The sequence below is a fragment of the Choloepus didactylus genome, chromosome 2 (assembly GCF_015220235.1).
Source record: "Choloepus didactylus isolate mChoDid1 chromosome 2, mChoDid1.pri, whole genome shotgun sequence".
Taxonomy (NCBI): Eukaryota; Metazoa; Chordata; class Mammalia; order Pilosa; family Megalonychidae; genus Choloepus; species Choloepus didactylus.
The window spans coordinates 130,096,991-130,114,323 of record NC_051308.1 but is presented as its reverse complement, the minus strand read 5'-3'; the positions used below and the strand labels follow the sequence as shown (position 1 = coordinate 130,114,323).

The following is a 17,333-nucleotide window of genomic DNA, read 5'->3' as shown; positions in this document are numbered from 1 at the left end:
CCATTCCACCCCCTCCCTAGGATTCCATTAGTGGGATTCATCACATTTAGAGTGTTGCAATGCTATCACCTTCCCACAATCCATTTCTAGAAGTTTCCCTTCACCCCAAACAGAAACCCTACTCTCATTTCTTAACTCCCCATTGCTCCTTCCCCCATTTCTCAGAACCCCTACTCTACTTTTCATCTCTATGGTCATATTCTCTGATACTTTCTTTGTATTTACCGTGGGGCTTAAATTTAATGTCTTAAATCTATAACAATCTTGTTTTTCTTTGATACCAACTTAACTTCAATATGACACATAAACTATGTTCCTATACTCCATTATTCCATCACCTTTATGTAGTTCTTGTCAAAAATTACATATTTTACATTGAATCCAAAACCACTGATTTATCATTACCATTTATGTATTATAGATCCTGTAGGAAATAAATAGTGGAATTATAAATAAAAAATGCAGTAGTATTGGTATTTATATTTACCATGTGATCTTTACTGGAAATCTTTATTTCTTCATGTAGTTTCAGTCAATTGTTTAGTGCCCCTTCCTTTCAGTCTGCTAACTCCCTTTAGCATTTCTTTTTTTTTTTTTTTTTTTTTTTTTTTTTTTTTTTTTAAATTCAATTTTATTGAGATATATTCACATACCATACAATCATCATGGTGTACAATCAACTGTCCACAGTACCATACTATAATTGTGCATTCATCACCCCAATCTATTTTTGAACATTTTCCTTACACCAGGAAGAATAAGAATCAGAATAAAAAATGAAAAAAGAACACCCAAATCACCCCTCCCCATCCCACCCTATTTTTCATTTAGGTTTTATCCCCATTTTTCTACTCATCCATCCATACATTGGATAAAGGGAGTGCGATCCACAGGGTTTTCACAATCACTCTGTCACCTCTTGTAATTTACATTGTTATACAGTCATTTTCAAGAGTCAAAGCTACTGAGTTGGAGTTTGGTAGTTTCAGGTATATACTTCCAGCTATTCTAATATATTAAAATCTAAAAAGTGTTATCTATATAGTGCGTAAGAATGTCCATCAGAGTGACCTCTCGACTCTGTTTGAAATCTCTCAGCCACTGAAGCTTTATTTCGTTTCATTTCACATCCCCCTTTTGGTCAAGAAGATGTTCTCAATCCCATGATGCCAGGTCCAGATTCATCCCTGGGAGTCATATCCTGCGTTGCCAGGGAGATTTACACCCCTGGGAGTCAGGTCCCATGTAGGGAGGAGGGCAGTGAGATCACCTGCCAAGGCGGCTTAGTTAGAGAGAGAGGGCCACATCTGAGCAACACAGAGGCACTCAGGGGAGACTCTTAGGCCCAATTATAAGCGGGTTAAGCCTCTCCTTTTAGCATTTCTTATAGGACCGATTACTGGTGATGAAGTCCCTCAGCTTTTGATTATCTGGGAATGTTTTTATCTCTCCCTCATTTTTATCCTCCAGGTGTTTGTGAATTCTCCATGTCTCTGATGGTTATTGACCACTATTTGTATTCCATTGTGGTCAGAGAATGTGCTTTGAACAAATTCATTTTTTTTTTTAATTTATTAAGGCTTGTTTTTATGCCCCAGCATACAGTCCATTCTGGAGAAAGACCATGATCACTAGAGAAGAATGTGTGTCCCGGTGACCTGGGATGTAATATTCTACATATGTCTGTTAAAATTTTCTGTATCTCTCCCTACTTTCTTTGTTTCTCTGTCGGTAGGACTCCCTTTAGTATCTGAAGTAGGGCAGGTCTTTTATTAGCAAAATCTCTCAGCATTTGTTTGTCTGTGAAAAATTCAAGCTCTCCCTCAAATTTGAAGGAGAGTTTTGCTGAATAAACTATTCTTGGTTGGAAATTTTTCTCTCTCAGAATTTTAAATATGTCATGCCACTGCCTTCTCACCTCCATGGTGGCTGCTGAGTAGTCACTACTTAGTCTTAAGTTGTTTCCTTTGTATGTGGTGAACTTGCTCCTTCTCTTCAGTATTTGACAGTCTGATCAAAATATGTCTTGGAGTGGGTTTATTTGGATTTATTCTATTTGGAGTTTGCTGGGCATTTATGCTTTGTGTATTTATATTGTGTAGAAGGTTTGGGAAGTTTCCCCAACAATTTCTTTGAATACTCTTTCTAGACCTTTACCCTTCTCTTCCCCTTCTGGGACACCAATGCATCTTAAATTTGGATGTTTTATTTTATCTATCGTATCCCTGAGATCCATTTTGATTTTTTTTTATTTTTTTCCCCATTCTTTCTTTTGTTCTTTCATTTTCTGTTCTGTGGTCCTCGAGGAGGTTGAGTTGTTGTTCAACTTCCTCTAATCTTGTATTATGAGTATCCAGAGTCTTTTTAATTTGGCCAACAGTTTCTTTAATTTCCATAAGATTTTCTATTTTTTTATTTACTCATGCAATTTCTTCTTTATGCTCTTCTAGGGTCTTCTTTATGTCTTTTATATCCTGTGCCATGCTCTTCTTCATGTCCTTTATATCCTGAGCCATGCTCTTGTTGCCTGTCTTTAATTCTTTGATTAATTGTGCCAAGTACTGTGTATTCTGATCTTTTTATTTGGGTGTTTTGGTTTGGGTTCTCCATATCATCTGGTTTTATCATATGCTTTAAGATTTTCTGTTGTTTTTGGCCTCTTGGCATTTGCTTTACTTGATCTCTGATATGTCAGAACTGCAGCTTGGTGGCATACACTTTAACTAACTGGCAGATGGTGTCTGGAAGTCACCTATTCCCCTCAAGTCAGTTCTCCCCCACTTTGTCTTTGTGGTATGTGGGGGTCTGATTCTTGTGGGGTCCAATTGGTGCATCAAGTTTGGGTGTGTTGATGGTGCTGTCTGCCCTGAATGTGGGGCATGTGTCTGGGTGGTTAGGGAGACAGGGCAGCTTCAATAATCAAACCTCCCAGGTGTTCCCAGAGATTTAAAACTGTTCTCTGCCACTGACCCACAAGTCCTTGGTATTGGTGTAAGTTCCCTGGGATTTCTGAGCAGTTCCCCCTTCCCAGCTGTGCTCTTCCAGGACCTTTGCTGAGGGAGGGCCACACCACGTCACAAGTGTGCACCGGCCTCCAGGGAAGCCCTGTGTCACTGGGCTGTGCAGGGGCACTCCCAGCCCACTTCAAAGATGGTTGAATGGGAAGCTTTTTGCACAGCTCCACCCTCCCAGCTCTGGGACAATCAGCTGTGGGTGTATTAAAGGCCACTGTCCATGGCTGATATTGTGGCTTGTGTGTAGTGCTGCAGGAAAGATTCCCCATCACACTGGGTTTCTTGGTGTGGCTCTGGGCTGTGGGTCTGGCCCTGTGCAGGAACGTCCCCCACTAGCTGGGGAGAAGGCTGCAAGGAATGTGGGGTTTTTTTTTGCCTTTTTGGCTCCCCTCTGCTCCTCTGGTCTCAGGACAATCAGCAGCGGGTGTAGGAAGGGGTATCCTCCATGCCAGACACCGAGGTGTTAGCCCAGACCGCTCCCATCATGCTTCACTGTGCAGCTGTCCCCATCATATCTGCAGCCACTCCCGGGTTTTTTTTTTTTTTTTTTAAAGAACTAGTCTGTCTCCACACTGCAGTGCGGTCATGGGACTTTTAGCCAACTCACTCAGTCGTTTCAGAATGCAGGTTCCTGGTTTCACCAAATGCACATTCCCTGTGGATTTAACAGACCTTCTCTGGCTGGTGCATCACTGGCAGTGGTGTTCTGGGTCACTTTGTAGTTTTTATCTAATATTTTTCATGGAGGTGTTTTTTTGCCCTGTCTCACCTAGCCGCCATCTTAGGTTCTCTCCGATCATGCATTTTTAATCATTAAATTAAGGTTAAATAAAACTTAGATTAAAGGTCCTATAAATATAAAGAGTCTAGTAGAAGCTTAACACAATTAAGGGCAAAAAGAGATTCCCTCTATTGTGAAGGTGATTTGGTTTGACATAATTTGCAAGGTAAACAATAATTCCCCAGTAGAGTCATTTGGGAAATGCCCATGAGCACCAGTCTCATGGGAGTTGATGGCCTTATCCACAGAGAGACTCAAGTTTGTACAGAAGAAGGAGGTTGAGAAATGGAGCCAAAACTCAATTGGCCACCTAGGTTCCAAGCCAAGACACACCTGGCTTAATTTTTGTTTACTGCACAGGGAGGTGCATTTCTGGATAAAAGCAGGATTCCAGATGTCTAGCCCAGTTCTGAGAATCCAGGAAGGTGGACGTGACATTGTCTCTGTGGCCTGGCTCCCCAAATTAGGATGGGACCTCTCCAAGACACTGAAAGGTAAAACTCACACATTCCGCTGGTATATACTCGGTTTTCCCTGTTTTGAATCTGCCTTTTGCTAGGTGAGGCTGAGGGCACAATTGCCTCATGTACTAAATCAAAATCAGTCAAATTATTTGTCTATCTGGTTGATCAATTGTCTACTTGAATTGACCTGCAGCTGGCACGTAGGCCACCCTTATCAATCAGCCAGGTGTTGGCTGAATTGATTGGTTAGTTCATTGACCACTTAATTCAGCTATGAGAATGGATACCTTTCAGATAGCACCTGGTCATCTCTTGTCCAGCCCACGTTTTTTTTTTTTTTTAATGGAAGTGTCGAAACCTGTGTTTATTCACTGCCTTTTCACTGAGTATTTATATTTTTATTTTTCTTTGCGATAAGTGCCTTCTCTTTCCCACATGCTGGCTTTGTGTCCATATCTCTAGGAAATGCAATGCTTCCCAATTAGAAAAAAAGTATCAAGTTTGTGAAGGAATGTTAAAAAATCATCAAATCCAAGTAATTCCAGAGTGCTTTAGTTTCCTCAATCATCTTCATAATACTTCTCGAGTATTCTAGGGAATGGGAACAGATTCCTTCCTAAAGAGTCTGTTTACCTATAGAAAGCACCGACTGTGCTGGGCAAAACTGAGAGAGAAGGAAGGAGTGGAGGAGAAACAGATGAAGAGGAGAGGAGCACACAGAGCACACACACAGCCTTGCCCTGTGCCAACGTGAGTTACAAATGTATTGTGTGATTTGTTGGGACCATGGCTCTAGAATCAAGCAGTATATGTGAGTAGGGCCAACATAGGAGCACTTGAGCAGAGTCCAAAACTCTAGACAGTGCTCTTCAATATCAATATCATCCTTTTTTTAATTTTCTCACTTATGCTGAGGAAATAGGGGAAGGGATAGTGGCTTCATGCCAAGGAGAAAGTATCATCGACGCTGGAGGCAGCGGAATTGTTCTTCCCTTAAAAGTTATGAAAAATTTATGAAGCAGGGATTTGAACCAACACCTGTTTAGTTTCAGAGCCTGATATGGTTAAATTGTGTCCCCTCAAAAGGTAATTTGATGTTCTAATCCCCAGTACCTCAGAATGTGACCTTATTTGGAAATAGGGTCACTACAGATGAAATTAGGCAAGTTAAAATGAGGTCATACTCGAGTGGGGTGGGCTCTTAATCCAATATAACTGGCATCCTTAGAAGAAGGGGGAGAAGAAACACTGGGGAGAAGTCCATGTGAAGATGGAGTGGGCAGAATGATGCATTTACAAGCCAAGGAAGGCCAAGGATTGCCAGTACCACCAGCAGCTAGAAAGAGGCAAGGAAGGATTCTCTCCTACAGGTTTTAGAAGAAGCATGGCTGACAACTTGATTTCAGACTTCTGGCCTCCAGAACTCTGAGAGGATACATTTCTGTTGCTTAAAGTCACCCAGTTCTGTTTCTTTCTTACAGTAACTCAAGGAAACTAAGTCAGAGACAGTGCTCTTCACCAGGCTTTGCTGCCTTTCTAGACGGTTCTGTCCTACCATCTACCTGGCTTTCTGTTTTCCATCATGCCTTTCTGCACTGCCTCCAGGTGGTACAGCAGCCCGGCAGCAGAAATGTTCTTGGCTAATAGAGAGGAAGTGATAATTCCCTGGGAACATTTTCAAAAAGTGTTCTTATATATTTTTAAGGAATAGATTGATCTTACTTTCAGTTTTTTTTAATTAAGATTTTAAAGAAAGGACATAAAAATAGCAGTGTGAAAGCAAGTCCAGGAGACAGGTAGAGAAGGTTATCTGAGAGTGTGGCTCCCTCACCAACCAAGTTAAAACCTGGACGAGAGGCTACCTTTCTTCCTTCCCACCTCTATGAGATGATGTAAACCAGTCTAGGCCCCACATCTGTGGCCCTCACGCCCTGAGAGAGGAATCGTTAGTGGTTAGGAGCGAGGAGTCTGAATCTCAGCTCTGCCACAGGGGTAAGTTATTTAATGTCCCTGTGCCTTCATCTGTCAAGTGGGACTAATAAGAGTACTCACTAAATAGGGTTGTTGTGATGGTTGATGGGACATTATTAGCAGCATTATTAGCAGCAGTCAAGAGTCTGGCCATGTTCTGTCAGAAACCGGAACCCTCTCTCTGAAGGCTCAGATTATTATCTGTCCTTGGAAGGGGATGGAAAGAAGTTCTCTCTTTGTACCTTCCCCATGCTCTACCCAGTAAGCTCAGGGCCTGACTTATTAGTTGCTGGGCATCCCCTGGGCACCAGGATTCCTGGTCAGCACAGGTTCCAGGTTAGTTCTGTGAGGCACTTGGAAAGCTGGAACAAATGCCCAGGGCGATGAATCAGTTTTAAAATGGAATCAATGTATTGTCAAAAGGTTGTTGGGACTAATACCCCTGGAACATCTACTTAAAAATGGTTAAAATGGGAAATTTTGTGGTATATACACACACACACATATATATACATACATATACATAGGGGTGTGTGTGTGTGTGTGTGTGTGTGTACAACCACAATTAAAAAAACTAAAGGTAAAGATAGGCATAAAATAGTGTCTGTATGGGGGAGTGAGAGAGGTGGCTGTTATGCTAAGAGATTGTCAGTATAGCTTACTCACACAATTGCCAATTGCATGCACACACACTGCAGAGTGCAGCGAAGGAGACCTGGACTCTTTGCCAATGTCCCTTTCAGAGTAAGGACAATTCCTTGGAAAACTTAAGTACTGTCAGTTAGCAGCCTTCAATAGCCAGTGATTTTCCAATCTCTACACTTACATACTTTTTGCCTGTGCTAGGCACTTGTTAAGTTCTTCGCAACCTGTATCCCATTTTATAGATGAGAAATTGTCTCAGAAATTAAAGAACGTGTTCTGACTCTTACTCAACCAGAGCCCCTGGCTTCGTTTAGAGCTCTCTGGGTACTCAAGGTGATGGCCTCATTATTATTATACCCTACACTTCCTATGCCCACACTTGGGTTTTCCCATCTTACTTCCTTACTGCAGTAGCCTGGTCCCTCAGTAACCACCCTTCTTAGGGAAGTGCAGATCCAGTACCAGGGGTTGAGAATATTGAGTTAGGAACAGTCTCAGACCATGCCTGTGGTCAGAGCAATATATTTTTTTTTCTTGTTTTTTTTTAGAAGCAAGGGTTGGGCAGGTTCTTCATCTGCCTCTGAGCTCTGTGGTGGGGTGTATGGGTTTCACCAAGATGGGACTGGGGTGGAGACCTGAACTTCCTTATTTCACTATCTCACTATCACTGTCAGGCTGTTGTAAGCACATGCTTTACACCATCTGTTCTGAATCTTCTTCTCCCATTTAAGTGAGGTCCTTAATAAAATCTGTTTAAAGAACTGATTTTATGTATTTAAAATTGTGAGAGAAAGCACTCCTGCCCATGGATTATATCAGTACGGGCAATGGCCTCAGAACCAGAGTACCCCAAATCTTACTCATGACTTCTCTTGCTAGTGCCATGAAAACCGAAGCAGATATAAGAAAATTCCTTCCCAATGAGAAAGCCTTCTCGGACCAAAAGGGGGAAGAGAAATGAAACAAAATAAAGTTTTAGTGGCTGAGAGATCTCAAATAGAGTTGAGAGTTCATTCTGGAGGTTATTCTTATGCATTATATAGGTATCCCTTTTTAGTTTTTAGTGTACTGGAATAGTTAGAAGGAAATACCTGAAACTGTTGAACTGCAACCCAGTAGCCTTTATTCTTGAAGATGATTATATAACTATATAGCTTACACTGTGTGACTGTGTGATTGTGAAAACTTTGTGGCTCCCACTCCCTTTAAACAGTATATGGACAGTTGAATAGGACAAAAAGTAAATGAATAATAGGGAGGGTTGGGGATGGTATGGGATGTTTTGGGTGTTCTTTTTCACTTTAACTTGTTTTCTTATTCCTTTTTGTGTGTGGTAACGAAAGTGTCCAAAAATTGATTCTGGTGATGAATGCACAACTATATAATGGTACTCTGAACAAGTGATTGTACACCCTGGATGACTGTATGGTATGTGAATATATCTCAATAAAATTAAATTGAAAAAAAAAAAGATACCTCCCTCCCAGCAAATTAAGAAGCTGAAAGGAGAGCAATGCATGATAAGTAAAATAGGGGCCATTTCCCTAAAGACAAGCAGTGCTTGAGGTGAGAAAAGGTGAGGCTTCTTTCTCCCAGGCCATTGATTTTCCACGTCTTCCCTGAGAGTGCACAGACCCATTGGAATGTGCCTCTCAGCCTCCCCTCTGGCCCGCATTCCTTTTAGTTCTTCTTCCTTACTTTCCATAACTCTTCATTTTACTATAGTACATCCAGGAGGGCATTTCTTTATTTTCCTAACCCTTTTCTATCCCCTCCCCTTTTCTTCTGTTTCCTGCTTTCCCCAAAGCTTGGCATTGCTCCTTATAAAGTGAAGATAAAGGGTAGAATCAAAGTGGTCACAGATTCTTATTCCAAATTCTTTTATTTCCCATTTCAGGCCTTGAAAGTTGACCCAGCCCAAATTAAAAACAAACAAACAAACAAACAAACAAACAAAAATCCTCCAAAAACCTGAGTGAGGAACGAAGATCATCCATTGTCAGTCCCTGTTCTATGTGTAAGCTAGAACTTTCTGCATTTTGCATCTTGGGTGCTCTGCTTCTAAGGAAGCCAAGGCATGGTGAGCTCATCCTGGGAAAACCAAACAACCATAGTGGAATTTGTGCTTCAAGGATTCTCTTCCATCCTACAGCTAAATATTTCCATCTTTATGATGTTTTTAGTTTTCTATATCTTAAGTGTCTCTGGAAACATCCTAATTGTCTTGCTAGTTTTGTTGAACTATCACCTCCACACCCCCATGTACTTCTTTCTGGTGAACCTGTCCATTCTGGAGATCTGGTATACCTCCAACATTGTCCCCAGGATGTTGCTAATTATCATAGCTGAACAGAAGACTATCTCCAAGGCTGGCTGCCTGGCACAGTTCTACTTCTTTGGCTCTCTAGCTGCAACAGAGTGCCTCTTACTTGCTGTGATGGCCTATGACCGCTACTTGGCCATCTGCCAACCTCTCCACTACCCCATCCTCATGACTGGTCCCCTCTGCATCACGCTTGCTGCCAGCTCATGGCTCTGCTGTTTCCTCCTCACAGCGATCACCATGGTCCTACTCTCTAGACTAACGTTCTGTGGATCTAATGAAATTGATCACTTCTTTTGTGACTTCACCCCTTTGGTCCATCTCTCCTGCATGGACACCTCACTGACTGAGTCCATTGCTTTTGCCACATCTTCTGCTGTGACTCTGATCCCACTTCTTCTCATCATAGCCTCCTATTCTTGTATCCTTGCTACTATTCTAAGAATCCCATCTGGCACAGGCCGGCAAAAGGCTTTCTCCACCTGCTCCTCCCATTTAACCATGGTCACAGTGTTCTATGGGACTCTGATTGCCTCGTACCTCACGCCCTCAGCCAACTCATCCCAACTCTTGCGCAAAGGGTTCTCTCTGCTCTATACCATCCTGACGCCTATGTTCAACCCCATCATCTACAGCCTGAGAAACAGAGACATACATGAAGCCCTGAAGAGATGCTTGAGTAAGAAGCCAGCTTTCCTCAGATGATGCAAAAAAGGAAAAGAGCTGTTTGTCCAATGGTTGATGAGATGGTTTGAATCCTTTAAGTTCTGTATACAAAGGCGACTATATAAGCCAGATGATCAGATCTCAGAGTATGGAATGGACACCACTGAGTTCTGACTTCCTTAGGTGAACTTGTGTCCCAGGATATGGTCTAAGCAGTTCAGACTCTGCTCTATCATCTCCAGTAGACCCGGCTTCCTGTGTAAAAGCCCACATCCAAAATACTCATTGAGGTTCTACTAATATCCAAGACACTGTGCTACACACAAGTGATAAAATGATGGACAAAAGCAGAAGTCCCTGCTCTTACTGAACTCACAGTCTATGAGGGGAAGAAAAATATTAATCAAGTAACTAATTTAAAACTACATATATAAATATGAAATTACACTTGTGATTCAAAGTTAAAAATAATAAAATGTTAATTACACATCAAGAATGTGGAGCTTCAATACCTTTTTCTGGAGTGAGTTTGACCTTGGAAAAAGCATTTTCTAACCCTTTGGACTATAGGGAAAATGAAGATTTGGGAAACGAAGGAAGGCAGAGGATCCCCCAAAATATCTCCATCTCAAAATCTCCCCTTCTGCTTTAGGGGCAGGCTCAGTTGGATGGTTGGGGATTTGTATTTACCGAGATGCCTTCTCCTGCCAGGCCCTCTGCCAGGTTCCTGCCTGTACTTGCCCCTCTTCCTGCTGGCACATGCCCTCAGCAGTTAGAACAGAGGGTGTGCTTGTTCTTTGCTCTCAGCAATTCTAAAGAGCTGAATTGACTTCAGAGTAGAAAGCCAAGGTCAGCATTGCACACTCAGCTGCTGCCTGCCTCCTCATTTGACTCCTACAAATTATGATCCTCCAGTGCTGAGGGCAGGATGATCTCTTGCCTAAACTTTTCTCTTCAAGCATTCGTCTTTCTTTGAGTTAATCAAAGTGATTATGCTTACCATTCATGGAGGTTACTCAAAACCCTGGCTGGGAAACAGCATATATGAGATTGCACTGGGTGTCTGAAAACATTCTCAGGCTTTGCTTTATGAAGAAAGAATTGCCCTCTTTGTGATTCTTTTGTAAACTAGTGTTAAAAGAAATAAAGCAAAATAGAGTTACTATGGCTAAGAGATTTAAAATGGAGTTGGGAGGTTACTCTTTTGCAGGTCTCAGCCAGATATCACAAACTGCCAAAGTATGCAAAGCATCAAGCAACAATGTTCCTCAAAACCCAAAGGACTTCCAGACCATAAAACGCATCACAAGATAAAGAACTCAGTTAACTATCTAACCTGAAGGACAATTAGAGCACCCCAACTACCCACCAACCACAAACAACTTGTCTAATCTTTTCTTTTGAAAACCCTTGCCTGGAAATGCCAAGATTGGACACGATTTGGATTGTTGTCGGAATCTGTGCTCCCTGAATTGCGATTCTCAGACCCCAAATAAATGCCTTTGTTGCCTTGCAACTTAGTTTGTTATTTCTCAGTTACCATTAGGAATATACCGGGAGATCATCTGGGGATACTCGTGGTGAAAGTAAAAGTTGTCAGCTTTCAGTTATCCACAGGTGTCTCACCAGCAGCATGTGTTAAAGTCAGATCAGTATTCAGGAACGCTGGCTAGTTGGCTAAGAGAGAAGTCTTTAGTATGACTGGGCAAGTTTTGAATTCAAGCTCTGCGACTTTCTAGCAGTGTGGCTTTGGGCAGCTTACCAAACTCTCTGATCTTAGTCTTTCTTACTTGTAAATGTCATACTTACCTCACACTGCTGCTAAGGGAGTATATGTTCAGTGCACTGTCTTGACCACAGGAAGAGCTCACTAAGTGGTAGCTTGTTAACTCATCTTCAAGATTCCACCTCCTACACCAAATCCCACCCCAAACTAGTATCTGGTAGGGATCCATTTTTTATATTATAGAATGAGTGCTCAGAATTTTAAGGTCCAGAAAGAATATACAGATCACTTAGACTGTCTTGTTTCACCGAAGAAGAAAGTAGTCCCTGAGGGGATTTAGGTGGACTTTTCCTGGGCAATTATAGAACAAACACTAGCATCCAGCACTTCTGTTTCTGATGCCAGGCCTCTCTCCCCAATACCACATCATCTACCAACCATTGCCTAGTGACATGTAAATAACTGCCTCTTTATATACCTGTGGAACCACTGTTTTGTTACGTTTGGCAGGGAGAAAGGGCCAAAGTCATTGACATCTATCCCCAAACCCCCCATGGCACCACATACAAGGCCACAGCCTCAAATCAGTTAGCAAAGCCTCAGGAATTTTGTGGCTAGGACAACCACTGTCAGCTGGGAAAAATATTTCCCCATTATGACTTCCGCAGGAAGCACAGAAGGACATTGTTGGCCTCTCCTCCAGGCTCTCCCAAATGGGGAAGGAGAGGTGCTGGGTATAGAACTGGCTTCCTATTTTCATTGAGATATGGCAACAAAGCACACAGCCTGAGGAATCTTCTTCCAAGTCACTGTGGGCTGCAGGACCGGGGGATCCTTATCCCTAGTGCCACAACTGAAAATAAACCCCACGGCTGGCAAGGAACCCAAGGGTCAGGTTAACTGGACCAATGATTTTCTACCCTTAGAGTTGACCAATGTGCCTAAGAGGCCAACAAACAGGGGCCGGGTGGTTAGCACTTTCTGAGCCCCACCCCTGAGCTCCCTGAGCAGTTCTGTTTTTATCTATCTTATTTACTGCTGTTCCATTTAAAACTTCATTTGAATAAAGACTTCTGCTACCAAATATGCACACACATATACACACGCACACATTTTTCTTTTTAACTAGACCTTTTCCTTTCATTTCCTGCTAGAAAAGTGTACAAAAACAAGGGGATCATGTTTGAATGAACTTATGCCCTGTGAAGTCAAGGATGGTTAGCGTGCCCTGGCTGAATTGAGGATAAAAAGAGAGTCTCTAGAGAAACCACAGCTCCTGGGATGACCTCTAGCTTCTGCAGATGATTTTATATCACAGTTGCCAGCACTGTATTTTTTAAGTCTTCTGAATCTCAGTAACTGACTTCTCTTTTACAAGTTGAGTCTAAAAGCAACACTTACTAATGACTTCCCCAGGCTTATCAAGGATGCCTGTCCCTTTGTGGGGCACTGGATGTATTTGTTCTTTGAGGCTCAGTTTGGGTTGGCCTGCAAAAGGAGCCTCCCATTATCCACAGACTTAGACTGCTTCCTTCTGAGAAGAAAAGGGAATGCTAAGCATTGATCTGTTAAGTTCCCACTTCTTGTTCCAAGGCTGTGAAGTCCTTTGCTGATGGTTGGGAGGTACAGTCCAGGCCGGATTGGGAGGAGAGGTGATCATGGCCACTGCCATCGTCATAAAGAGTAACTGGGTTTGCTGAGTTCTTTCTGAGCTCAGGTAGGAGGGCAAGAGAGCCCATTCAGCCTGAGCTACAGAAAGTGTTGTCCAGTCTTGGTGGTTTTCCCCTGATCCACATCGACTGGAGCTCAAAGAGATGGGATATTGATAAGAGAGAGTCACAACTTTCATGCTAGATCAGGATCTGCAGCACAAGGGGACAACTCTTGTTGATTCTCCTGGACTCTGACCCTCTCTCTAAACATGGAGTGACTCAGGGTTGTGAAATTTGCTTAGTTACTATCTAGCTGAGACCTAGGGCCAATTTCTTAATTGCTTATGCCTCAGGCTCCTAATCTGAAAAATCATGAAGATTGGCTAGGTGTGTTCTAAGAAATATTTTGAAAATAATAACTAACATTCACATAGTACTTTAAACTTCACAAAGCTTTCCATGGTTTCTCATTTGGTCCTCATTTTGGCTATAAAGTAGAAATTATTCCCACAACACAGATGAAAGAAAATAAGTTTCAGAGATGCTAAATGACTTTCTCAAAATATCTCTGTGAAGGCCTTCTGGTTTCCAACCCTCTGTTATTTCCATTACATCATACTCCTAGCTCTATATATAGCTCCATAATTCAGTGTTTCTTTCCTGAGTATGTTTTTAGTACAGCTACAACAATCATCCATAATACTGCCTTGTCCTTTGGGCTTGATCCATTGTGACACTGGCAATCTTGTGTCCATGGCAACTTGCTGCTGCCAATATTGTCCCAGAGGCCATACTGCCAAAAAGTTTGGCCCTTTTTCATATAATGTCTGTGATATGTTACAGCTATTTGGTTTAGGTCCTAAGAATGATATGGACTCTAGGCAACAAATATCCAATTTCTGAAAACCAGATTTTTAATTCATTTCCCAATGTGAATGACTTTCTGAAACTCAAGAAATATGCAGAGGATATGAAGTCAAATGTTACAATTTTTAAGCACTTAGATTTATTTCTAAGACGTAACTCATAACAGCAATAAAATTTTGCAAAGAACTTTCCTTTTAAAAATGATATATACTGAACTGTCTTCAAATCTCTAATTTAAGACCCTATAAGCAAAGTCAAATTTGACACTAATTGCCACTAGTTAAATTAGTCTCCCAATTGAAACTTCCAATCCTGTAATTCCCATAAGTGTCTACGTCTCCAAAGTGCTAATATTCTTGCTTACTTGAGTAACTAGCTGGAATAAGTTTGTGAATTCTATCTGCATTTTTTCATATATCAATATTGACTATTTTCCAATAATAAGAAGTTATACTTACTCACCTAGAAAACTGAAAAACAAAACAATCTAAATGGGGACCCAATGATCCCCCCATGTTCATATGAATGTTTTGTCCATTCAGGATGCATTTTGAAAGATGCTGTTGCATGATAAAGGGGCATCAATAACTTGTCTTCCCACTCTTTATCTGGACAAATGACTACTAAATTCCCAGGATTATCGAGTATGAGGCTTGATCAATAGACCAAACCATGAGTATTCACTTCTGCTAAATCCCTTTTCTATTCTACTTTCTCAGTTTCTGACCATTCTTCTTGAGCATTCAACAACTTAGTATGCCTTGATACTGTCATATTCTCCATTTGATTTTGTTCTTGTCCTTCCCCATGGATTGTAAACATCTGATTATCAGAAACAGCTTTAGTTCTCAATAAGATCTTGTAGATTGGGTCTGAGTGGATATAAAGTTCTCTGCCCTCAGGCCACAGCCACCCTGGTCATCAAGCACTTGGACCAGCCTTTTCAAGTGGGATCATGGAGAGGGGCACATTTAAGGAAAATTTTCCGCCATTAAAATCGATGTCCATTTTACTATGAGCAACACTAGTCTTGAGATATTCTTCCTGATTTTCCTAGGATCCCCTCTCTAATAACCACTCCTGCCTCCACAGAGGTTCACCCTACTTTTCTCTCTCCTTTTCTTCTTTTCTTCTCCCTTCCCAAATCTCTAGCTCCCCTAACTTTTAGGCATCACTAGCTGAAGCTATTCAAACATTTATAGAGCACCTCTTACGTGCCAGATGGAGAACTAATAATAAGCAAGATCAACACAGAGCCATCAAGACAACACAGAACCTTTGGAACTTCAAGTCTAGTAGGGAAAACAGGTAATTATAAGAGAAATGAATGATGGGATATATGTGGGCAATGGGAGCACATAGCAGAAGTAACTGATCCTGTTTAGAAGGCCTCCTGGAAGAAACTGAGATTTGGAGGATGAGTAGAAACTAATCAGATGAAGAGGTGAGAGAATATTCCAGAGAGAAAGAGCAACATTGATGTTTTTCAAGCAACTCAAAGGAATTCAGTAATCTGTATGGCTGGAGTGGGAAGGAATGGCCAGCTGAGAGTGTTGGGAGTTATTAGGAGTTGCTTAAAACCTATGGGAAACTAATGAAGAGTTTTAAGCTGGGCAGTAGCAGAATTAAATTTGCATTTTAGAAGGGTCTCCTCCTAGGGCAGGGTGAGGAAACTTCTGAGATGGTCTTGAAGGAGGCTGAAATCCAGCAACACAGGTAAGAGGTAATGCTTACCATAATGGCTGTGGGCATGGAGAGAAGTGGTCTGCTTTGAGTAATTTCTAGGTTTGGTTATAATTTATAGAACCTGGTGACAGATCATGTGTGGTTGCTGGGAGAGATAGTGGCCCAAGGGGTTGCCTAGTTTCTGACAAGTTCAACTGGGAAGATAGCTCTCTGAGTTAATGAACAGCCGGCAGGAGCAGGCTTGAGTGTGAGGAGGCTCAGTGGATTAAACCGCATTTTGGACTTGAGGTGCCTGAGAGAAATCTACATAGACAGCTAAGTAGATATATGTGGGGCTCAAATAGGAGATCTGGGTTGTATGAATGGGTTTGTGGATCTTTGGCACAGAAAGATAGTAACCGAAGCCTCCTCTATGGGTGAGGTAACTGAGAAAACAGAGTCATGGGTGAGGTAACTGAGAAAACAGAGTCAAGCGAGAAGCCTCTCCCTGGCTCCTCCACTTCGGGGGCCTGTCAGCATGTCAGCGACTCCAGGTGAAAGGCACTGATTCCTCAGCCTGAAAGCAGCTGAGAGGAAAGAAGAGTTTATAACAGCATTTCCTAAGGTGTGGGGTTATGCGTACCTGAAAAAGTTGTTCCCTGAGAAATGCTATACATACACATTGTTCCATAGTCAACTAAGTTGGAGAAAATCTGTATACTGTGTCCTCTACTTGGAGAGTATTAAGGACTGACAAGTTCTACAGTAAAGAAGCTTTTCATCTTGTTTTTGACTCAGCTTTTCCCACGGGCCAGCCCTAGAGATTACTCCATAACATGCATGTCTTAGGGTGAAGGAAGAGGGAGACGGCTAGTTTTCCAAGTCACATTCTTGTAAGTCTAGAACTGGCAAGGATGCCATCCATCTCTTCATTTATCAGATGAGGAAACTGGTTCTGAGTCTGGTTCTAAGTTTCACAGCTGGCAAGTAACACATTGGGGTTATAACCTGGTCTCTTGACCCTTTTAATCTAGGAAAAGTCCAGTGGCTGTGAGGCAGTTTAAATAGGGAAGGAGGGAGGGGGAAGTGACCCTGAGACCCATAACAAGAAGTTCCTTTTGGCGTGCACACACCTAGCCTGCACACACCCAGCCCTCACTCAGTTTGGCTCCCAAAAAGAACCAATGAAAAGTGTAGCTCATCAATCCCTTATTAACATAGCCAGAGAGGGAAGGTCCCCTCCAAGTCCTTATAATGCAAACATCCCAACCTTGGAGTGCTTTGCATCTTTTGGAGAATGCCCACGCTCCCCACCTTGGAACGTGTACTTTCACATTAAACTTTTTGGCTGTACACACTGAGTAGTTCTTGACTTCTTTCTTGCGATTAAGTCAAGAACCCTGATGGCACCAGCCCTTGGTTGAAGTCTCCATCTCTCCGAGAACTCCCAGGGCTCTCTGGTATCAATACTACCCTAATTGAGAAGCACTGTCCTTTTCTAAACAAGAATTGATGCCAGCCTCACCCTAGAACCTACTAGTGCTCACAGATTAGGGTCT

At 42.0% G+C, this 17,333-nt stretch overlaps 1 protein-coding gene across 1 annotated transcript; it reads left to right on the top strand.

The window, feature by feature from the left end:
- The first annotated feature begins 8,952 nt into the window (after nucleotides 1-8,952).
- Nucleotides 8,953-9,903, top strand: LOC119513306 (olfactory receptor 11A1-like). The gene has a single exon (XM_037808387.1). It carries the CDS (start codon nucleotides 8,953-8,955, stop codon nucleotides 9,901-9,903), a length of 951 nt encoding a protein of 316 aa, XP_037664315.1.
- The last annotated feature ends 7,430 nt before the right edge of the window (nucleotides 9,904-17,333 follow it).

What these genes read in the sequence shown, in the direction of transcription:
- LOC119513306 (XM_037808387.1), top strand. Translation starts at nt 8,953, where the DNA reads ATGGTGAGCTCATCCTGGGAAAACCAAACAACCATAGTGGAATTTGTG.